This window comes from Agelaius phoeniceus, chromosome 25, assembly GCF_051311805.1.
Source record: "Agelaius phoeniceus isolate bAgePho1 chromosome 25, bAgePho1.hap1, whole genome shotgun sequence".
Lineage (NCBI taxonomy): Eukaryota > Metazoa > Chordata > Aves > Passeriformes > Icteridae > Agelaius > Agelaius phoeniceus.
The window spans coordinates 5946835-5971338 of NC_135289.1; the positions used below are offsets into that span (position 1 = coordinate 5946835).

Here is a 24504-nt window from a genome sequence, read left to right on the forward strand (position 1 = left end):
CTGATTATAGCACGGTGCTGATAGCACTGACATTGTGGATGTGATCCCTGTAGGGCCCATTCACTCCAGAGCTGCACATGATGACCCCCGTGGGTCCCTTCCAGCCCAGAATACTTTGTGACTCTGTATAGATGAGTTTCATCTTTGAACAACTGAAGGAACTAAGCAAAAAGTGCAAAGCAATGGAGAGTCAGGCCATGGAGGGGACACACCTTAAAGTTCTGCTTTCCTCTGTGCAGAGTCCTGGAGGTGCCCTATGCCTACCAGTGCTGTGCCTATGGGAGCTGCAGCAGCTTCTTCAGGGTGTCCAGCCAGTGGGAGGCAGAAGACATGGCCCCTGAGGAGGAGGATCCCCACAAGAGGACCTTGGAATTGTTCCCAGGTCACGCTGACAACCACTGTGAGTAAACAGCCTGCATGGTGAGCAGCCTGGGCAGGGCTGTGAGCTGGGTGCCATCCTGCCTCTGCAGGGCTGGTGCCACTCCTGCCTCAGGGTGGTGACACCTTCTTCAGCACAGGTGGCCATTGCTTTCAGCAGGCTCCATTTGGTGACCCTGTGTGGGAGAAAGAGTAGGCCTGGCACATCCAAACCTTCACAATGGATCCAAAGGACCTGGCAGCCCCCACACCTTGGGCATGTTTGTCAATTTGGCCTTGCTGGCCATGGAGGGAGGCTGCTCAAGGCACTGGAAGGTGGCTGAGGCTACCTGGGACAACTGGGCTTAGGCTTCTGGGCAATGTGGAGCCTTTGGCAGGACATCACTCTTTGTTCTGGCATCATCTAGAGGAAGGACCCTGGGATTAATCTGAGTAAGAGAATGAACTCAACCTGGAATATCTCTCTGACTGGAGGTAGAGAGAGATCTCATCTCTCTCTTGGGTGTTACAGCCAAGGTCAGGGTTAGGTGTGCCAACAGGACATGTTTGGGGAGCACAGCACAGGGACTGGCCAAGGCAGGGAAGAAGAAGCTCCAGGGTTGAGCAGCACTTTCTGTCCAGGAGTCCATTTATTCTGTGCTCCAAAGTGCAGCTCTGCTCAGGCTGGATGAGGCCAGTTCCAGGAGCCAGCAGAGAGGGCAGGGCACCCCTGCACTCCCAGCCCCACAGCACAGCAGCAGCTCCAGCACCAGGCTGGTGTGATCCCTCTGCAAGAGAATCTCAGAATAGCATAAAGAAAAACATGAACCCCTTTGCTTCCTCTGGAACTGCTGGAGAGTGCAAACAACATTTCAGAACACAGCCTGGATGCTGCTTCTATTTATGTATTTGTGTAAATACAGTGCACTTCCAAGGCCTGAGACATCCTGCAGGCAAATCCACGTGGTAGATGGAGAGAGGGCTGTGCCCTGGAGGGCCCTGACCCACCTGCCCCCAGCAGCTCTGAGCATCCAGCCCCAGCCCTGCTGTCCTGCACAGCCTGAGCAGGCAGGACTGCATCTGGAGGCACATTCAGACCCAGAGCTGCTGGACACTACTGTCAGGAAAATTAATCCACAAACACCAGAGGTTTATGTCCAAAAAGGAGACAGAGAGTCCTTTTTTGGCTTTATTCCAATAAAGGCAGAGGCCATGGGGCATTCCCCTGGGATCTCTCAGGTTTTTGGAGGATGCAGCCTCCTTTTAATCCCAATTTCCCAGCCATGTTTCCCTTCTCTCTTTCCCCATTGGCTGAGGTACTTGAGAGGTTCAGACTTCCCAAAACACCTGATACCAAAGACTTCCCTCTAATGCACAACCCTCCCTTTTAATTTTTAATTCTTATGGAATTTATAGGTTTTTCTTCCCTATTGTTTCTTTCATCTCTCAATGCCTAATTTCATTTATCAGCAAACCTAAAGTTTATTTGTAAAAGCAAATATCTTTTTCCATTCATCAATCAGTGGAATCCTTCCCATTGCTTCTTTATCTTCCAGCAGACCCCCAGCTCATTTGTAAAGACAAATCCACGATTCCTCTCACTGTGTTCTGGGCAGGATGACCAAGACACTTTGTGACACAGCCAGCAAGGGACCCCCAAGCCCTGTGCTCCTGCTCCTGCACTGATCCTTCCTGAGAATGACCTTTAGACATGCAGAGAGCCCAGCCAGAGGGCAGCAAATGTGATTCCTCCTGGCATATGTGGCTCCAGGAAGCATGGTAGACTTGGTGGTAACACTGGCCAGACAGTACACAGGAGTCATGTTTCAGTCATTGCTGCAGGATTTCATCTGAGCCAGGTCACTTTTTCCATCATTAATGCAGCCCATTCTGTAGCAGTGCCAGTGCAGATAGTTGTGGGGTTTGCCCAGCAAATTATGGTGTTTGTGGGAAGATCTTGTTTATGACAAGGGCCACAAACCTGCTTTTGCTCAGCCTCTGATGTCCCAAAGGATGCTCTCACCTGGCCCTGTCAGCAGACCAGAACCTACCCCAGGGTCCAGGGCCTCCAGGCCAGCCCCAGCACCAGAGGGGAATGCTGGCTGATTCTAAGATGTGCCAGATGAGGATGTTTGCAGCTCATAAAGGCTCCTGTTAAAGCATTGGATCTGTGTTGATATATCAAAGCACAGAGGTGCAAATGTGAAATCCACAGGAGCACCATTCCTTGTGATGTGCAGCTTTTGCAGATGACTCTCCAGACCTCCAGCAGCAGGGTCTGCTCTTGATGATATGGGGTTTGTGATATTGCTGTTTTACTTAATTGATCTTGGCTTTATTTCTGTTCCCTGTGCTTCCTTTCTGATGGCCACTGATGGTATTTGGCTGGGTTATATGAACCTTGTAACACTTCCTCAGTAAAGAGGAGAAAAGCTCCCAAACATTCCTTTCATGTAAGAGGGAAGGTGATCTGCTGGAGAGAAAATACCTCAGGGCTGTGTAGCAGCAGGTCCAGCCAGGGCACTCAGGACGGTGTGGGAGAAACTGTGAGAGGGACAGGGAACATTTCCAGGCAGCTCTGTCCTCTCAGCCTTGTGCACTGCTCCCAGTCCCTCCCAAAGGAGGCCCCAGAACCTCAGCTGGGCAGTGAAAGGCAGCTTGTCCCAGGCAGCCATGCAGGGACAGCAAATGGCTCCCAGCACCCAGCCCTGCCTGGCTGTGGCTCCTTCAGCCTCTCCTGCTCCCATCCCAGCACCCATCCCAGCCAAGCCCAGCCCTGAGGGAGCACCTGACTCCAGGCCCAGAGCACACAGTGGTGCCACAGACCCCAGGGCCAGATCAGCTCTTCCCCACCCCCCCAGGGCCCTGGGTGCTGGAACCCCACTCATACCATCTGAGTATGTCCATTCTCATCTGAGTAACACCCACCTGGGGCCCAAACTAGAGTGGTCAGTGCAAATCTCATCATTCTGTCCCCTTGTCAACATGGATAGTTAAGGTCTCACTGCCAGCACTTTCAGTGTTTGGGATATCACTGAATTCTAGAATGGTTTGGGTTTGGGAAGAACCTTGAAGCTCTTCTCGTTGCCCCCCTGCCATGGCAGGGACACCTTCCACAGTCCCAGGTGGCTCCAAGCCCTGTCCAGCCTGGCCTTGGGCACTTCCAGGGATCCAGGGGCAGCCACAGCTTCTCTCCAGCTCTCTTGGCACCCCTTTAGACATGGAAGGGTCTCTAAATCCTGGGGCCTTCTCTTCTCCAGGCTGGGCAATCCCAGCTGTCTCAGCCTCTTTGGATTACAGCTGGCAGTGTTTAGCAGACACCCCTGCCCCAAGTCTGCCCCTGTGGCTGACCAGGAAGCCAAGGATGGCTCAGGGACCTGCCCCAGATAAGCCCCCAGGACAGCCCCCAGCAGCTCCCAGTGGTGCTGCAGAGGAGGGCAGGAAAAGTGCCCTGGGGCACTTCCATCACCACCCCAGCACCTCCCTTTGGGACCTCTGGTTTGAGGATAGGAGGGGATGAATTCACTTACAACACGTGTTTGCAATGATGGAACAAAGCTGTGGGAAGTGAGAGGGGAGCACATGTGTGTGATATCCTGGGCACTGGGACACTGCTCCCCCAGCCCAGCACCTCCAGCAGCTCCTGAAGTCACTAAAGAGCTTCTGCAACCACCTGCAAACCCTGCAGGGCCCTTAGAGACACACTTCTGCTTCTGCCATTCAAAAAGCTACTCCAGACCCCAGACAGGATCTGCCCAGGCCTCTTGTAGCCACCCTCACACCGAGGAGAGGGCAGGACCCTGCCAGCCCAGGGGCTGCCCTGGCTGAGACAGACAGGCCTGAGCAGGGAATGAACAGACAGCACAAAGGGGAACAGCATTCAGCCCAGTGCTTTCTGTTCTACCCCTTCCCCAGCAGTTCTGCACCTCTTCCTCTCACTTGACTTTTGGTACAGGCAGCTCCTTTCTCATGAAAGGGCACTACTGGCAAAGAGGGCTTTTCTCATAAGATCTCAGAAAGTGGAGGCACCTCAGCAAAATTCAAACAAATAACTGCTTCTTCAAAATCAATGCAGCCTACCTTGCTGGGACACAAGAGCCATTTTCCTTTCTCCACAGCTCCCAGGCTGCAGAGGGACTGGTTTCTAGCAGAGAGGGGTACATTTTTCACTTTGAATCCCACTGTGCTGACTAAGGATTGCTTTGTAATTCCCAGCAGGCTCAGTAGTCCAGGCAAAACAAGAGATCATCCTTCACTTCAGGAAAATGTTTAACCTGGGCTTAAAACCAGGCTTTGAGGAGAAAATGGATGGCACAGGTTACACTTTCCCAAGGGCTGGGTCTCAGCAGAGCACAGAAAGGCAAAGCTGTGTCTGTTTTATTTGGGTATCGTGACTGCACATCACAGCCTCCTCACTGTGGCTGGAAAAGACACTGGAGATTTATAAGACTATAAAATACAAGGATGAAATATTTTTCCATCCCACTGTGAGGGTTTCCTTGCCAGGCTCCAAAGCAGCAGCAATATTTCAATTCTTACACAGACAGATTTTAAAACTGACCTTTTTTTCCAGAGCTCCCTGAAGCCGAGAAAGCCATGAAGCTTGTCAGGAGGCACTAAAGATAGCACGTTATTTGTCATCATCCTTTAATCAAATAATCCCAGTCACATTTTCAAACACAGCCAGGGAGCATAGCTCTGGAGAGGCACCACTTCTAAACAGATTAGACACATAAATCCCCCTCAGGCTAGCCTTATCTCCAGCACTGTGGAGATTTGCCTTCCTGGCCAGTGTCTAAGCTGCCAGGTGCACACCTGGGCTCCAGCATCAGTCCATTCATGCAAGAGAGAGTTCATCCCACAGCCACAGATCCAGCTCTCTGGCTACCAGGCTGTAGCAAGAACAAAACCACATCCTTTCCCTTTCCTCCTGCTGGCAGAAAACCCTCCCAAGGTCTCCACTGGGAGCTGAAGGCTGTGCTGGTGCCACGGCTGGGAAGGGGGCAGCAGGACAGAGCTGAACTCACTGTGTCCAGCCAGCAGGACTTTGGGAACAGGAACAAGGAACAAAGCAGAAAAGTTGTAGATTAGGCTGAGAGGATGCCATTCACCCTGGTGACAGCCTGCACTGAACACACAGCTGAGGGCTCAGCCCCATTCCCTTCCAGCAGCTCCTTCTTCAGCCAGGGGCTCTGCCTGACCCTCAGCAAGCCCCAGCCTGGCTCAGGGTGCAGAGATGCTGGTGCAGGGCTGGGCTCTGGCTGCACAAACCCCATGGCTGCAGAGTCTGCAAATCCCTCAGCACATTCTGGGAACATCCACAATCAAAAACAAGGCACCACAGTCCCAAGGTTTTACAGGGCATAAAATAACACAATAAATGTTGTGTTCCCTTGTCTTTTTGCTGAGGAACTGCTCGGTGGTGGTTGCTGCTGACAAAAAATTTGTGCTGCAAAAAGAGGCTGATGGTTCCCTCTGAACAAAGCCCCAAAATCCCTGTTGATGAACAAATATTGGACAAGGCCTGCCCAGAAAGCTCCCATGGAGAAGCTGCATTTGAAGGCTTTGTGTTCTGTAACCACACAGGCTGGAGGATTTCGTTACTTTTAATGAAGAGTGCTGGGAGGAGGGAACCACAGTCACACAGCTCTGGGATCTGGGGCTCTCACACTTCAAATGTTGGGAGTAACCTAAAAACAGAGGGGTTGGCTACACTGCAACCCACCAACGTTTACAAGATCTTCTCCCTCTACAGCAGTGACTGCAGGGGACAAACTGCACACCAGCAGCTGCTTTGAACTGGCTGGGAAGGTCTGTGTGCAGGACAGGCAGCAGGAAAAGCTCCTGGCCCAGTGAGCTCTGATGGTTCTGCTGGTTCTTCTCTGAGCACCATCTCTTGTTCTTTCCTCCCCAGATGACCTAGATGCAGATGATCTTCAGCTGGACCTTGAGGAATCAAAGCTGCACCCCACAATTCAGTGCACACCAAGCCCAGGTGAGCAGCCAGGGAAACCCTTTGAACAGAGCTGGGATCTTTGAGCTTCTCTCAATGCCCAGGATCCCCCACGACCTTTCAGATCAGAAGCCTGATGGATTTGGCTTAGGCCAAATGAGGGACAGGTGAGGAGTCTCCTTCTCCCCACTGGATGCAGCTGCTCTCCCAGGAGGGGATGCCCAGGACAGGATAGGCCTGAGCAGGAGCCCCAGGTACCACCAGCTCCTCCATCCACTGCCCTGCTGCCCTCAGCTCTGGCTCTCCTCTTTCCCTGCATGACTGACACTCAGCTTTGCCTCATCCAGCCTGGAATATTGCATGGCAGCCTTGTCCTTGGTGTCCTGATCATACCCATGGCACTGCAAACTGCAGGGACACTTTGCTCTGTGTCCTGAGGAAGGGGAGCAGGGAGGCACTGGGCTGCACATGCTGGCTGGGGCTCAAGGAAGTTTCCTTCTGATTTTGTCCCTGTTCATAGCTCAGTGGGGTCCCACACAAGCACACCTGGAGGCTGGAGAGGTGTGGTTCCAGCCAGCCTGCTGTGGGACACTGGCAGGGACAGACCAGTTGTTCCACTGAGTTTGTTGCAAAAGGAATAAGATTTCAGCTGAGGGCATGTCCTGCTGCCTGGCACTCTGAGCTTCACCTCCTTTGAAATGAAAAAGCTTTCTCCATTTCCCCTAATTTTTTTGCTCTCTACCACCTAAAACTTCTACTGCCCTGGTTTTGTTTTTGCTGAGCCACTCATTGAAACATCCCAATCCCTCCCAGAGGCAATTTTATACCATTGCCCACTCTCTCTTTCCCCACTTTCTTTTTTCGTTGGCAAACAGCTTCCAGACCAGTCCTCGTTTTGCCCCTCCATGACCTTCCTTTACTCACTCCTCATCCATCCACTTCTTTCCTTCTCCTGACATCCTTCCATGTTCTGCCTGCCCAGACCCCTCTGTCCCTTCCCTACCACCCCAGCTCCCTCCCTCTCTCCCTCATGCCCAGACACTTCACCTCACAGTGCTCATCCCCATTCATGCAGAATGAATGAAGAGGTGCAGACACCTCTTAGCCAAGGTCTTGAGTGCACAGAGAGAGGCTGGCAGTGCCAGAGCAGGATCCTGGCAGATCTCCACACCACCAGCTCCCAGGGGGAATGTGAGGAGGAGCAGGTAATGGCAGAGGGGCCCAAATGCCAGGCTTATACCAGGAGTGTTGGTCAGTCTGCAGCCACAACCTTCTTACATTTTAGGGGCACTGATCATTTTGTTGCTTCTTATATTTTATTTTGACCCCACCCTGCACCTTCTTCCCACCCTAGACAAGATCTGAGAGGGTGCCAGAGGCACTCCAGTGTGGGGGCAGGAGCACAGGGGAGAGCCAAGAGGCAGCTGCAGAAGAGGGGGGACAATGTCACGTTTTCCTTGCCAGCCCAAGGCACTCATGTGGCTCGTGGGGCCAGGAGAGAGCTGGGACTTGGAGAGAAGCAGTGCCTCTGGGTGTAACTTTGGGGTTTGTCTTGCAGGTCCCTTCAAGCCCTGTGATCACCTGTTTGAGAGCTGGATCATCCGCCTGGGAGTCTGGCTCATCGTTCTGGTCTCGGTGCTCTGCAACGGGCTGGTCATCCTGGCTGTCTTTGCTTCCCCCAGCTACCTGTCCCCGGTGAAGTTCCTGGTGGGCTCCATCGCTGGGGCCAACCTGCTGACGGGCATCTCCTGCAGCATGCTGGCCCTGGTGGACAGCCTCACCTACGGCCGCTTTGCCCGCTACGGCGCCCGCTGGGAGACGGGCGCGGGCTGCAGGGTGACAGGGTTCCTGTCTGTGCTGGCCTCCCAGGCTGCCATCTTCCTGCTGACCCTGGCTGCTGTGCAGTGCAGCCTCTCAGCCTCCTGCGTGCGGGGATATGGCAAGTCCCCATCCCTGGGCAAGGTCAAGGCCGCCGCCTGTTGCTGCCTGTTGTTGTCCTCTGTGGCCGCTGTTCTGCCTCTCTTCTCCATTGGGGAATATGGAGCATCCCCTCTGTGCCTCCCATACCCCATCCCAGAGGGGAAACCCACCAGCCTGGGCTTCACCGTGGCCCTGGTGATGACAAACACGCTCTGCTTCCTGACCATCACTGGCACCTACATCCGCCTCTACTGCAGCCTGCTGAAGGGGGAGTTCAGCGCTGTCTGGGACTGCGCCATGGTCAAGCATGTGGCCTGGCTGATCTTCACCAACTGCCTCCTCTACTGCCCAGTGGCCTTCCTCACCTTCTCCTCTACCCTCAATCTCTTCCTTATCACCCCAGAGGTCATCAAATCCGTCTTCCTTGTGGTCCTGCCCCTGCCCGCCTGCCTCAACCCCTTGCTCTACCTGCTCTTCAACCCCCACTTCAGAGATGACTTCCGCCTGCTGAGGCAGAAAGGGCAGGACAAGGGCAGCTTCCCCCAGACCTGCAGGGCTGATGACATGGAGAAAAGCTCCTATGACTCCACCCAGGCTCTGGTGAACTTCTCTGACATCGACCACATGTGTGAGACACCTGATTCCCTGGGAGTGCGCCCCATCCTTGACAGCTACAGCTTCCCCTCCATGGCGCTCATCCCCTGCAGGCAAAGGGTGGGCACCAGGGGCAAGGAGAGGGGCTGCTCTGAGCATTGCCCCTGCCTCAATGACAGTGAGGTGCTGATAACTTCAGAGAGCCAGGATCTGTCTGGCAGCAGCCTCCGGATAACCTTCTTCCCCTCCCCAGCCACGCCGCCCTACACATCTCACTTATAACCCTCCTGGGAGCAGCCATGGGAACGGCCCCACAGCCCACACCGAGGGCCACCACCAGTGCCCAGGGGCCAGCAAGGTGACACAAACGGCTCCCTGAAAAGCACCAGTACGACCTGTCTACCCTCATCCCCATCATACCTGCCTGGGCAACAGGCACTGCTCTGCCAGCTGCCCCTGGCCTAGGAGGGCTCTGACTGAGCTCCAGACACTCAGGGCTGGCCATGGGTGGAGACAATCCCTGTGTGAGTCTCACTTCTGCTAGGAACTGCCTGGGAGAGAGCCCCACTGGCTCAGGAAGTGGGTCAGGGAAACCTCCTCCTGCTCACCCTGCAGCATCACCAGCCAGGAGGAGCCTGCAGCAAAGCCAAGTTTGTCTTCCCAAGGCAGAGACCTCTTGGCCAAAGCCATGGCTCTGTGGCAACCCCTGGAAATGGCCACCTGCAATGACATGGCCGCCCACAGGCACCCCAGGCCTTGTCCTCTAGGGCTCTCTACAGGTCCCACACACCCCTGGAAATGGGCTGGTGCCTGTCTCACGCCACCAAAAGCAGCATATCCCTGTGTACACCTGAGTTTTGGACACCTCTACTTTGGGAATCCCCACTCATTCCACTGGGAGCCTCATGGGTTGGACACCACCCTCACTTCCAGCCAAGACCAGGAGCTGGGGATGCTCAGGTTTTCAGTCTGACCCACAGTGTCTCACAAGGGGTCTCTGAAACCCACAGCAGCCAAAGCCAAACAGTTCCTAGAAAAACCCATGTGCTCTGCCTGAGGTCACCCAGCAGCACCAAGCCAAGGCACCCAAGGGCACACCAGGCTCCCTCCACCCCCCTTCAAACAGCACAGCACACCTGGGGCACTCCTGTCTGCAGCCACCTGGCTCCTGGTCAGACATGGTGAAAATGGGGTCTGGCTGCTGCCTCATTGCCCCCAGACCTCACCCCTGGAAGAGGCTCTTGGTTCTGGGTACATGTCCCACACACAGTGGAGCCATTTTGGGCACTGCATGTGCCTTCTCCTGTTTTAAGGGCAGGCAGCTGGTGTAGAAGGAGGAAACAGAAATCAGCATTGTGGGATGGTGGCATCAGGAGGACACAGGCCACTGGGAACAGCCTAAAATCCACTCCCTGCAGCTCAGGGATCTCCCAAATCCACTGACTCCATCACAAACCCTCCCAGTGCCACCCAGTGCAGCAGGGAGCCCTGTGCTCAGAGCTCAGGCCTGGGCAAAGCTTTGGTTCTGCTGACGTTACTGCAGCTGTTTGTCACTCATTTTCATGAGATAATAAATGAGCCCTGTTGCTGACCAGTGGCTGGTTTCTGTCCTCTTTCACATGAGGAGACCTTGGTGGTTCCCTTGGCAGCTGCTGTGCCTTGGGTGCTGCCTGCACTGCCCAAGTGAGAGCTGGGAAGTTGTGTTGTGTCCATGTGAGTTGACACCACCCTCCCCACCCCTGCTCTCAGGAGGGAAGAGCCAAATCACCTTCATGCAGCAGGATTGTGGCACCAGGTGCCTCTCCAGGTCCTGTGGACCAGACTCCTGTGAGCTGTACCCTGGGATGTGCTGCTCAGGGCTTTGAGCTCATGACCAGGACAGATCTGTGGCATCAAAGTGTAAGGACATCATGTAACAGGGTCTATGCAAAGCCAAATTCACCAGACAAAACCTGGCTCTGCTTCCCTCCTCTGCACTTGAGGCTTGTGGTCTTATCTCAAGATGAAAAACTTGAGAGATACCAAGAAATCAGAGGAACAAGATCCAAGGATTAGAGAAGAGGGTGGGACCCCCAAATTTAGTGACAAAATCCAAAGCTTTGCTACAATCTTCAGGTGGGAACTGTGAAAAACATGGCCTGTTGTGAGACTTGAATCCTGATCCAGACCTCTGATATCCTACACATGCTCAAAATCCGTTTTCATGTTTGGCTCATTAAAAACACAGAGCCATTTTCTTCCACGTCCTTAGGGCTGCTCACATGCACAGGACTGGGAAAGACTCATCCTAGGTTGATTTCCAGAAACAAAATGCTCCTTTGGAGGTGGGATTAACCTCCTGGAGCTAGTTCAGAGGAGGGCTACAAAGCTGATTATAGAGATGAAGCATGGGGAAAGGTTGAGAGAATTGAAATTGTTCGGCCTGGAGAAAAGAAGCTCTGGGGTGACTTAACTGGGGCCTTCCAGGACCTGAAGGGAGCCTGCAAGAAAGATGGAGAGAGACTTAGAGGGCCTGGAGTCACAGGACAAAGGGGAATGGCTTCAAACTGGCAGGGAGGAGGTTTGATTAGATACTGGGGAGGGAATTCTGGGCTGTGAGGTGCTGAGGCCCTGGCACAGGGTGCCCAGAGCAGCTGTGGCTGCCCCATCCCTGGAAGTGTCCAAGGCCAGGATGGACAGGGCCTGGAGCAGCCTGTGGCAGTGGAAGGTGTCCCTGCCATGGCAGGCATGGGGCTGGATGAGCTTTAAGGTCACTTCCCATCCAGGACAATTCTATCCCAACACAAACTCAAATTCCCCAGCACATATCCTTACTCCATAAGGAAATCTTGAATTGGAAGACACCCTAAAATAAACCCCACTGCCACTGGCACAATGAGCATCATTACAAGTCACACACCAACTGCAACAGTCCTGAAACTTGCCTGAAATCCCCTGCCCTGCCCTGCTGCTGGCAGTACCTTCAAGCAGTCACTGAGGTACCCACGTGCACACAGGGCAGAAGGTGTCCCCAGCAGAGGGACATGTGGGTTCTCCAAGGCTCTGGGCCCTCAGGGGACAGCCCCTGATCACAATGGCAGCAGGAGCTGAGCAGCACTGTGGACAAGAGCAGCATGATGCTGCACAGCCAGTGCAGCAGAAATGGAGCCCCCAGCAGGTACATGGGGTTCCCAAACTGTCAGATCTTGTGCACAGCTCCTGTACATGTCAGGCTGCCACGGCTGGAGAGGCTGTGGGGTAGAGGCAACAGCTTCCTTTCGGGAGTGCACAAGTTACAGCCCTCATCCAAAGGGTCTCTATACAGTTTCAGCCCAGCAGGTGTCTCAGGTGGTGGCCAGTGTGGGGCACAGCAATGGCAAACAGCTACAGACACCCTTGCTGGCACTCAAGGCAGAGGAGCAGGGAGCCAGGCCAAGGCTGGCTGGAGCCTGGCACAGTCAGGTTCACAGGGCTCAGGCTCCCCACCTTGGGAGCTGGCTGAAGGGAGGGAGAGCATCTGAGAGAGGAGGACCCTGAGATAATGACAGGGCTGACACAGGTGAAAGCACTGCCCTTCCCATGAACAATTCCCCCAGGAAGCCATGGAAAGGTCCACTGTGGTCTGCATAAAAGCTCTCTGGGTTGTGTGAGCTCCTTGATCAATGGGGGACTTCCCACACCCTCTTCTCCCAGATGAAGCAATGGCCAGGAGCCCTGCAGGCCCTGTCTGTGCCAGAGCCAGCCCAGGCCAGGCAAACTGAGACCCTCAGCACCTCACTCATCTCTCAGGGCCTCCACAGCAGATGCTGCCCATGGATGTGCTGACCATTACTTGAGCTCACCCGGGATCCCCACTGCACCCTTCTTCTGCCTCACTGGTGTCTCCAGGCACGTGCCTGGAGGGTGTCCCCAGTGAGCCAAGGACAGGCTGCAGGGCATCTCTGGGGAAGGAGACACAGAGAGAGCACCAGATCACCCCAAAGGGCCCTGAGCCCCAAAAGCAGACATGCTGTAAAGCACAGGAGCTTTTCCTCACTGTTCTGGAGGAAAGAGTCCCTTGGCTCCATCCAGGGAAGCTCAGTTGCCTCTGAAAGCCAGTGCCCATCTCCTGGCAACTCAAGAATTGCCAGCTCAGAGAGAACAAAGCTCCTTGGAGCACTGCTCAATGCACCAGCCAGGATCCTCTTACCCAGCTCCCATGGGCACAGAGCCCTCCCACACTGCTGCTGCACGGGCTGTCAGGGGAATTTAGCTGAGCACAAGCTGGCTGTGGAGCAGGGATCTGCTCCCTCTGCTCCCCAGAGCCCATGGCAGCAGACACAGCCTGAAGGCCTCTCTGAGCTGTGCTCCTTGCAGGGTTGCTAAGGGGAAAGGAGGGAGCACAAACACAGAGCACATCCTGTACTGACCAAAGAGGTGCCCGAAAAACAGTGAAAGGCTGTGGATCTGCAGATGTGCAGGAAACAGAAACCAGCACCTTTCTAATTCTGCTGCAGGCCATAAATCCAGAATATGAGCTCTCTGGAAAATGCTCATTGAAGTGCCTTTCCCCTCATTCTAACAGTGTACATATCTTTCCACTCTACCAAGCACTAAGTTCAACAATTATTTTTTAAAATTTTAGAAGTAAAAGTCATCCCATACCACTCCACCTCCCTTCCTAGCAGCTGGTGTGGTCTTTACTGATGCCACCCTGCCCACCTTTGGGCAGCTCAGCCCTCAGCCAGGTGTGGTACCTGGGGTGACCCTGGGCTCTGCAGGCAGCACATCCCACCTGGATTAGCCAGTCCCACCTGCAAGCAGGACTCAGCTTAGACTGTGTCACCCACTTCTGGCCACCAGCACTGGTGTGAAATGACTTCAGCAAGGCCAGAACACTGGGAAGTTCCTGCTCCCCATCCTCCACCAGCAAGAGCTCATGAGGCTGCTCTGCTGCCTCCTCTCTGCTCTGGTCAGGTGAGACCCCACCTGCAGCTGCCTCCTCTTCTTGGGCCACCAGCACAAGGTAGATGTGGATCTGTGGGAACACGTTCAGAGGAGGCCACTACACTGACCACAGGGCTGGAGCCCCTCAGCTCTGCAGCCAGGCTGGAGGAGCTGGGGGTGTTCACCTGGGGAAGAGACAACCCCAGGGAGAGCTCAGAGCCCCTGCCAGGGCCTAAAGGGGCTCCAGGAGAGCTGGAGAGGGACTGGGGACAAGGGATGGCCTGGCAGGACAAGGGGGAATGGCTTCCCACTGCCAGAGGGCAGGGATGGATGGGATATTGGGAAGGAATTCTTGGCTGTGAGGGTGGTGAGGCCCTGCCACAGGGTGCCCAGAGCAGCTGTGGCTGCTCAATCCCTGGAAGTGTCCAAGGCCAGGCTGGATGGGGCTTGGAGCAGCCTGGGACAGTGAAAGGTGTCCCTGCCATGGCAGGGGGTGGAATGAGATGAGCTTTAAGGTCCCTTCTAACCCAAAACATTCAGATTCCATGATTTTAAGTGGAGCTAGGCTGGGAGTCCCACTGTGATAAGGCCACAGTTCTGAGCTGATGGGGACACACTGCAACAGCCCAAGTGGGCAGGAGGGCACTGAGGTGCTGGGACAAGCTGAAAGGGAGGAGGCTGAGGCCATTGTGGGCTGCATCTTGGCTGAGGAGCAGTGTTGGGGGTGGCAGGGTGACAGGCACAACTGCTCTGGAAGCCATTGTCAGGGCTGGGCACCTCTGAGGTTTCCCCTGCACGTCAGCAAGGCACTGCCAGGACACCCTGAAGGGCAGCCATGGCATGTGTGAGGAGGATTTTGGCCCTGAGGGACCCGGAAGCATTGTGTAGCAGGACAATGTGGAGGCACGCTCAGATGGCCGCTCTCCCCTCGTCCAGCCCTCCTGGCTGGAGATGTGCAGCTCCTCTGAAACAAAGCCAGCAGAGCAAGCACCCTATGGGATTGTTTTTCAATCTCATTGTTTTTTCCACCAACATTGTGATTTCTGTAAGACTGGGCCATGATTGGGAACGTTTGGGATGGCGGCACGGCCGTGGCCACGGGCATGCAAGTGATGAGGAACAAACTGTGCGTGGGGTGGCAATGCCTGGCACTGACCTCCTTGGAGGCCAAAGGAAAACAGACATTTTGGAGAATGCAAGCCCATCTTCAAGACTGGGATGGACCACACATCAGGTCTGGCAGGTGACCTCAGCAGTTGCAGGTCAGACCTGAGCAACCAAGGGGTTAACACCTTGTTCCTGCTCTCCAGTGACACAAAACCACATTCACTTTCTCAGGCAATCTCTTCCATTATTGTCCCAGGCCTGATGGCAACTTCCAGACTCTTGTTCACACAACACTTGCTGGTTTGAGCTCTCAGAAGCAAAACTGAGGCACTTCATCTCAGCTTTTCATCTGCAAACACTTTGTTAGCTATAATTCCTGCTGGGATCTTTTCCCTCCCATCCAGTCCCAACTTTTCTCCATATGGGCACTGTGTTCCCAGCCCTGAATGCCCACACATCTCTTCCTTCCATCACAGACCCAGGAAAGGGCTGCTGGTTGTTGTAGTCCAGAGCAGGAGCATCACGAGGATCAAATAAATCAGCTTTTGTTCTCCAAGTGAAAGACATTGTGATCTTCAATCTGTACTGCCCATGGTGGAGGCTTCCCTTGTACCTGCTCCACTCCATGGTCTCTGTCAGAGTCTCAAGGTGAAACAGTCAAAGATGGGCTGACTGGCACAGGAAAAGGTGGGATCTGATGGATGTTCTCACAGAGGGCTCAGCTACAAAAGGCACAGGGTTGGACACCAAGAGAGCTGTGAGCCTGGGAAGGGCATGGAGCAAGAACCTCGTGGTGTCCCGTGCTGGGTAAAGGCCACATGGAGCTGCCCCTCCCCAGAGCCTTCAGGCACGAGCACAGTAACTGGGGACCCCAGGGCTGAAGCCACACATCCATCTGAAATCTGCCTTGCTTCAGCTGGATGTTTCCCATAGGCAGAGGAGGTGGAGGCACCACTTTGAGAGGTGATAGCCAGGAGCATGGTGCAGAGATTGGAAGGGGCTGAAGAGTTAACAGTCTGCTCTGATTCCTCTGGCCAGTACACTCTCCTGTTCTGGGAAAGATTCTGTTGGGAAGAAGAAGTATTCTTGGAAATATTCTGCTCAGAGATTTCTTAGACCTTGGAAAAAAGCAAAGTGTGTGAAAACTCTCTCCATCTGTGATCCCAGATATACAGCAAACTCCAGACCTTGCATCTTCTCTTCAGATGTATTGAGGATGACATTGTACTGTCAAGTGGACATTAGGAAAAATCACTTAGAAAAAGCTGAACTCCCAATGTGAAAAGCCAACCTGGAAAATTGTAAAAAGTTCCAGCTTCCTGAATGCCTCAAAACTGGAGTAACTTCCCTGCAGCTGTGAGGAAGAAGAATCCCACTCAAATACTGGTCAGTCACAAACTAAGTCAAACACCTCAACCTCTTCTGTGACTACCCCCTGCCCCCAGGACACACAGGGCTGAAAGAACTAAGGTTTGTCTGGGGCAGGGTAATGGGTAATGGTCACAATGGTCACAATTCCTGTCCTAAAGGGCTCCCAGGGCACAGGTGTCAGTGACACATGGTGATTAAGGATGCAGAGAGTTGTTTTCTGAAGCACTTTGGCATCTATTTATCAATGGAAACAGATGCCCAGGATCATCTGACTGCTTGTCCAGCCTCAGTGTGCAGTGAGGGACGGGGGCAGCTGGGGAATGCTGCAGCTGCCTCTTCTCCTCCCCAGATACTGACTGAGACATGTCCTTTCTGCAGCTCCACAAGGAATCCAGCAGCTGTGCTCACTCAGGAGTGAGGTTCCTTTGGCCCCCCCAGGTGTGTGTAAAAGCACAGACAGCAACCCAGAAAGAGTGAGGACACTCTGCCCTTTGGACATTGGCTGCAGGGGGGTGCAGCAGGAGCTGCACGTTCAGGACATGGGTCAGATCTGTAGAGGCAGCTGGGCAGGGGTCTGATGGCTCAACCTGGACACCATAACCTTCTTAGAGAGAGGTCCTGCAAGAGACAACTTCCTAGGGGTCTCAGGTAGTCCCTCAGCAAGGGGCAGCCAGCTCAGCTCTTAGCAGGGATTTCAGCTCTCAGTGATTTCAATTCTGCCTTGTGAGGTGTATCCAGGCCAACACAGGGACAGAGACAGGAGCACCATGTGGTTGTTCCACAGAGTTCCTTTATTCCAGCACCCTGCAAAGGAGGCCAGGAACAACAGCTCCCTGCTGAACTGGGCAGAAACTGGGGTTTTATGTGGAAAAGCAGGGGTGGTTCCAAGTGGGAAAAACCAATTGGTCCCAAAAGTCTACATGGGGTTCCAAAGCATGCTGGGAACTCACCGTGACCAAGGAGGATTTCTCAATCCAGGAGAGTTTGAGAAAATCTTATCACAGCCCATTCAAGGGATACCTCTCCAAGGGAGAGGGCTGGCATGCCCATCTGTCTCCACAATATCCATCTCCCCCATGCCACAGTGACAGAGCTCTTGGGATACTCTTGTACTGCCAGCCTTTTATGGGAGTCATGTGTAGGGGCATCTCTGAGAGGTCCCACCTCACCTGGTGTGGGGATGCAGAGGGCCCTGCATCACCCACCTGTGGCAGGTACTGCTCAGAAGCAGCAGGGGATATCCCTTTCCCTTCAGAAGTGAGGAGCAGCAGCTCAGGTTCTTCCTTGAGTAGCCTGAATAGAAGAGCATTAAAAAATCAAACCTGGTCTTTCATTACTCAGTGTGGTTTCCATCACTCAAAACTAACAGAGTGGAATGCCAGGCTGCCAAAGTACTGCAGCAGTGCTAAAGAACTGTCCATTCATTTATGACATCATTGGCACAGGGACTGTGACCATCAGGACAATCAGAATCCAATTTTTATTTATTCCTTTTCAAAGTGTTCTGAAATAAAATGCAAGATCAGGACCCACCAGAGGGCATGGGAGATGTGGTCATCACAAGGAACTCAGTGCTGGGTGTGAAGGTAGTGACTGACACACATCAACAACCACCAAAACCAGAGGAGACTGGCCAACCACTCACATCACAGAAATATTATAATGTTGGAATCCTGGATGCTGAGAATTTTAAACTTTCTGTGCTTAAAGGCACAGACCCATGAGAGAGCACTGCATTGACCTGAGACTGTTGAGAAGACTTCAAAAATTGATTGGTACTACTGGGATTATGGGTGTGGAGTTGGTTAGAATTGTGTAATGTCACAGGGTGGAAAACTTAAAGTTTGGGATTTTAGAATATAGAAATAAATATGAAGCAAGATGGAGGTTTTAGGGTGGAGGCAGGTTGTACTTCTTCACCTTCTTTTTCCTTCTTCTCCATGGGTTTGGGTGGCATTTTGTAATTGGGCAGAAAAGTCCTCAGTGCCAGCTCTGTGGGATCAGTTATTGGGTTAAAAAGGAAAATAATCTAGGTGTCAGCTCTTAATTGGATAGTTTAGTCTTAAAAGACCTTGTAACAAGAGATTGTTGGCCATTTTGTGCCTTCTAATGAAAAGCTGCAGAACTCACAGTAGTGAGACTGTTTTAGTGATAAGAAATAATGAACACCCGAGTGTGAACATGAACTACTGTCTCAAGTGCCTTCAGTCCAGACCCAGAGAAAACCAATATTATAAGATCTACTTCTTTACACCAATTAAGTGATTTTCCTGAATTGTAATTCAAGTTGACATCAAAGCCATCTACAAACTAATCTCACATATTCCCCTGCTCCTGGTAACAGCATTTTCTTTGCTTGGAGATTTTAGATTCTTTGGGATAATGTCTCCCTTCCTTATCCAGCAATCTTGGTTAGCCTTAGAGACAAAGAAATCTTCCAACTTATAGAACATGACCCATGGTCCTGACCCTCCTGTTGTCCACCACACTCCCAGCCTCATGTCCAGGGTTCCCCAGCACATTGCAGAGACACAGGAGGGAAGCAGAGGGAGATGCACAGTTGTTCTCCTCCAAGCATAGTACTTGACTCCAAACAGTGGGGAATAATAATAACAACAATAATTTGAACACTTATAACTGAAGTGTTCATTTTAGAAGTTGTAGGAGACAACAAAGGGCCAGGAACTTGTAGAGTAGAGGCAAAAACTGGCTCCTCCTCTCAAAAATCATTCTACATCCACGTTTACACCACAGTGTGTGGGAAGAGCTGATCCTGAATTGCTGCCAGTCAGGATAAAAAATCCAGCAGCCATTCCACACCACCTAGGATATGTTTGAGGTTAATTCTCAACAACAAAAATGACAGCAACAACAAGGGCCACTTTCATTATGGATGCTTCTCTGAACCAGGTAAAGAGAGGAGAATGGAACCAGATGAGTTGTTTTGGTGCCAATGACAACTTTTCCCAAAATCAGCTGTTCAGGAAACTACAGCCTTCAGCAGCACAGCTAAAGCAACTCTAATACTGAAGCAGATGGTAAATTGAGTCCAAGGTTGCCACTAAAGTTCAAGGGGTGCCCAGAAGAAGTTCTGGCTCCTACACAGCTGGGCTCTTCATCCCCTTTGCTGTAGTGCCCCATGAAGCCAGTCAACAAACAAAAAAACAATTGCACCAAAAAGTCTGCAGTTGTTTTACTCTAAGCCCTCAGGGGAAAAAGCCTTTTATGCTTTTAATCTTCTGGTTTTCTTTTGCAATTTTGCCAATTGAGTTAATCAATTAAAATAACTGGATTATTTTCCTTGCCTAACCCTGCTAACCCACCTCTCCTCTTCCTTCTCCACTCTCACATTTAGACCTTTATTTTCCCCCTTCCTCCTCCCCTTTTATTTAAACTCGTGTTTTGGAAAATTCCACAGCTGGAATTTCACATTTTCTTTTGTCACCACATTGGAGACATTTGAGGAAGACAGTGAGGGCAATGTCTCAATGGGCACAGTTACATTAGGGGCAAAGGGAAAAGACACATTAAGGCAAAGCAGGTTCCAGTTCCTGAGCCTGGCTTACCTTCCCCTGCCTTGCCACGAGTGCCTGGCTGTTAAAACCCTCCATTCATCCCCATCTCTCTGTCTTTACTACATCACTTCTTCCTCTGGAAGCTCAGTCTTGTTTCTGGGAATCCATTCCTGCTATGTACACCCCTCATCACCCTACACAGGATAAAATAATTTATAAGAAGAATAAAACCGCCCTGCACTCCTGAAGGTGTCCGGTGTGAGTTGAGTAAGCAAAGCTTTGAAGAGTCCAATTCTCTCTTTTGACAAGGGCTGGGCCCTTTACTTCAAGAAAAACATTGAGGTGCTGGATCACCAGGGGAGGTTCAGGTTGGACATCATCAGAATAAATCAGGTGAGATTTCATTTTCTTCATGGTGGAAGAAGCCCATTCTTGATTCACATGACTCATTTTTATACACTTTTACAGACTTTGTGTGTGACTCCAATTGGTCAGTAGCTTTCTTGCTAATTACTTTATTAGTTAGTAAAAGGTATTTTACTTGTCCATCAAATCTCTCTACTCTTAAATGGTTTACATATTTTCTTCACTGGTTCTGATGGGACAGATTTAATGTTTATGGAGGTGTTAGTTGTTTTTCACCCAGGAATAGATTGTTATCAATCTAACAGTTAACAAACTGTTCACACCAGGGTTGTTTTCACATGGGAACTTGCAAAATGCTAGCTGCACTTAGAAGAAATGACAGGCCAGCCATCCATCCAACTGAGCAGGCCTGATTTTATGAGGCCTTTCTTTTATAATTTTTCTACCTTACTGCAAGAGGACACCAGGAGGGATTTCTTTCCTGAAAGATTTGTTAAGCACTGAAAAGGGCAACCCAGGGAGGTTTGGAGTCCCATCCCTGCAGGTGTCCATAGAACACGTGGAGGTGGCACTGAGTGCTCAGTGTCTTGGTTTGAAAAGCCAGATGTCTGCTAAGGAGGGCAGGAGCCTCCCTTGAAATGGAAAATGCAACCCCCCCTCCCCCAAATTATTATAATTTTGAAATTAAGGGGCTCTCAGGGAAAGATATGGGAATAGGAAAACAGTTCTTTACTAGGGAAGAAAATTTAAAAAATAAATAAAATCAACAATGCAGTAATACAAACCAACACTGCCAGAGTCAGAGCAGTCCCTGCCCCCTGTGTGTCAGGGGGTGGCACAGCCCCATCCCATGGGGGCTCAGCCCTCCTGCAGTGCCAGCTGTGGCTCTGCTGGAGCAGGGATCCTGCACAAGGGGGGAGTTTTCCTCTGCAGCTCCAGGGCTGCTGCAGATGGGCCTGGGCTCCCTCTGGCAATGCAGGGCAGCAGAAGCTGCTCCTCTGGCAATGCACTGGGCAAAGGCTGCTGTGCTGTCCCAAAGCTCAGATTGTACCCAGGTAGGAATGCTTGGCTCCTCCCCTGGGCGGAGCTTCTCCCCATGGGATGATGGAATTGGATCAGCCATGCAGGGACACTCAGTGGCCATGGACAGAAGATAATTAATAAATAATGGCCCATTAAAGGCAGATATCTCCTGGAAGGAGGATTGGTTGTGGGAGAGATAAAGAAAACTGCCCCATGAACAGCAGAGAACTGCCCCACACTTATCTCACAATCCAGGACATCTGGGCTGGGTGACAAGCTGGGGATTGGGCACAGGTTGTACTCAATGACCTTGAGGTTTTTCCAACATCAATGATTCTGTGATTCTGTGAATAAGGAACATCCCAGAGTCCTGGAGGCTTGCAGGGAATGAGGGGTATGAGGTGACTGTGAGGCTGCTCCAGAACCTTTCCAAGAGCACTACTGGAGCAGGCTGAGCACATCTGTGCCCATGAGGACAGCCAGGCTGGGGCCCTGTGTGGTCTGCAGGGAGCACAGGCAGGGATGGGGATGTGCTGACAAGGCCAATGGAGAGGGAATGGCAATTCCCAAGAGAGCACATGCCCATCACACAGAGGCACTGCCCTGTCCCAACATCCAGGAGCCACTCTGGCTGTCACTGTCCCACTTCCCAAGCTGGGACTGAGGTCCCTCTGCAACTGCATCCCCACACTCACCAAGTCACTCCAGATTTTCTCAACAGCTCCATCCTTGGTTTCCCATCAGAGGACTCCATGAGAGTCTCAAATGCCCAGATCCTTACAAGACTTTAATCACAGTGCAACAGCTAAATAACAAACTAACAGCTTGAGCTGGGGCCTCTGAGGAGGCACCCCAAGCAGAGAAAACCCTGGGCTTTTATCCCATCACAATCTAAGGACAGCAAAGTCTGGGGGTCCTTGGCTCCTGCCATGTCTCTGAGTGTCCAAGTCCTTGTCCTGGCCACAGGAGCCCGGGCACTTTGGTGTGCAAAGGGTCAGCAGTTCACAGCTTCTTGCCTTGGGCTCTGGCCCCCAGAGCCCAACATGCAGCTCCACTGCAGCTCCACTGCAGCTCCAGTGCCACAGGCACTGAGTGGATTCTCCAGCAGGCCACTCCTGTCACAGCAGTGGTGGCTGCTCCTGAGGCTGAACTGGAGCCTGATCCTTTGGATTCTATTCCCATCCCTCAGAAGCCCTCACCTGTCTGCCAGATCTCCATGGAATGAGTTAGGATTTTTGGAAAGCCCCTTCTCTTGCAGGTTTATCTGAAAATTCCAGGCTTCAAACAGCAGAACCCTAAGTTGGAAGCCACAGCGAGACACCACACATGCTACACCACCACCTTCCTCATCCTCCCATGTGAGCAAGAAACAGCAAAAAGACTTTGCATCAGAGAAGTTGTACTGCACAGGCCATTCCACTTCTCCTCATCTCCCTTATCCACAGGCAGCTACAGATACCTTTAGCAGTCAGTATAAGGGGAGAGGGCAGAGAGAAAATCAGAGAATCATAGAGTGGTTTGGGTTGGAAGAGACCTTAAAGATCATCTGCACAGGAGTCTGGAGAGGCACATCATAAGACACATCATAAGAAGAAGTGTTGGAGAAGGAAAGCCCTTGAGGTCTGTGGTACAGATCACAAGGATGCTAAATCCCCTGGCCCAGGTGACTCACAGAACCTCACCCCCCTCTATACAGCAGCTCTGGCAGGAGGTATTTCCTTCTCTAATTTAACTGAAGCTTCTGCCTTACCTCCCTCAACTGCCTGCTCCTGGTTTCTCACATTTCACATGCTCAGGGATCTCTTTGCCAGCTCTTAGCAGCTGCTGCCCCCACCTGAATACCTGCTCTGTCACTGCCTCATCAGTGATCAGGACAGACACATTCTCTAAGCCCTTTTTCCTCCTTCCTAGCAGTGTTTAATGACTGCTGTTAACAAAGCCTTAGGAAACTCATAGTGAAGTGAATTTATCAACCAAGTGAAAAAGAGGAAAAAATCAGCATAGAAAGTGCTTCATCCTTAACTGAGGGTCTGTGTTCCAAACACTGTGCCCAGGGATCCAGCCCTCACCTCTAACTGCCTTCCACATGCTCAAAATGACAGCAGAAATTGCAGCTGCCTCACCATGTGCTCACCATGGGGTGAGATGCAGTTCACCTTCCAGAAACAGGTCCTTCCAACATGAAAGTGCTTTTTTTTTTTGTTTAATATGACATTTTTGCTCCAAAGAAAGTTTCTGAAAAGGGAAAAAAAAACCAACAGAACTTACCACAAGTTAGAGCTCAGTCAGACAAAAGGAATAAAGAGTGTTAGCTAAAGGCTGCTGAGCTGGATGAGATTCATCTTACAGCCATCAAGGACAGGCATGCTCAATCTTCTGCCAAAGCCTGTGGGGGCTCTGGGTGCACACCTCCATGGGATGGACCTTGAGGAGTTAAAATAAAGAGGGGGAAAAAAAAGAAACTTCATTTTCTGACAATCTATATTATCGGGGAACTTCATTTTCTGGAGAATTCATTTTTCCTATTCAGTGTGATCTCCTATTTACCAGAATTTCAGGGACAGGAGGTATTGCTTCTAGGAGAATTATGACTTTTACTGCCTATAGTCCCATAAAACTTTAAAGCACATGATGGCAGCAATCTTTCCTGCATAAAAGGCCTCCTATCCATTTCCCACCCCAACAACCCCATCACTCAGAGCACAATAACAGGTCCATTGCAATGCTACAGGCAAAAGAAAAACTCTTATGGCTTTCTTAATGAAACCTATACAAGGTGGGCATTACCATTTTATTCTAGAGGGAGCAGGTGTCCAGAATCCAATAGCAACAGAGAAGTCTACAGAAAAATTTTGCAGATATCAAGATTCTCAAAGCATCAGCTTTTTCAATGGTGTATAGGCAGAGAAACATTTGCCTTTTCAGTTTTATTTCACTTCCATCCAGACCTTTTTGTTAATGAACAAATAAAATGTGAACTGACCTAGCTCCATATTCCCTGGACCTTATCTGACTAAAACACAGACTGGTTTAGAAAATACATTGTAAAGCGTTTAGGGTTGCAAAACACAGCTAAAGGAAGTTTCACCTGGCAATGGTGAACTACACAAGGATTTTGGAGCATTGTCCCTATGCAAAGAAAGCCTGTAAGCAAAACGTGTTAGTAAAAGCAGCAGTAGCAGACAGAACATCTCTTAGTGGCGATTTATGATTTTGAAATAATTTAGACTATCCCAGATGTCCCAGATGGTATTAACAACAACCAGCCTGTCCAAAGGATCTTGTAAAGCTTCTACACAGAGAAAAGTTAAATAGTAAAAAACTTAATATAATATAATACAATATACAGAACCTACATACAAAATAAATACTGGAACATTTATGGTCCTCAAT

The 24504-nt window shown here is 51.4% G+C and overlaps 1 protein-coding gene across 1 annotated transcript in view; it reads left to right on the forward strand.

Annotated features, from left to right (window-relative positions):
- Nucleotides 1-10409, forward strand: part of LGR6 (leucine rich repeat containing G protein-coupled receptor 6) — a 172279-nt gene extending 161870 nt beyond the window's left edge. The window contains exons 16-18 of the mRNA XM_054648754.2: nucleotides 240-400; nucleotides 6272-6352; nucleotides 7869-10409. Coding sequence (XP_054504729.2) covers nucleotides 240-400; nucleotides 6272-6352; nucleotides 7869-9106 — 1480 coding nt within the window. The 3' untranslated portion in view covers nucleotides 9107-10409. The remainder of the gene's footprint in view (nucleotides 1-239; nucleotides 401-6271; nucleotides 6353-7868) is intronic.
- The last annotated feature ends 14095 nt before the right edge of the window (nucleotides 10410-24504 follow it).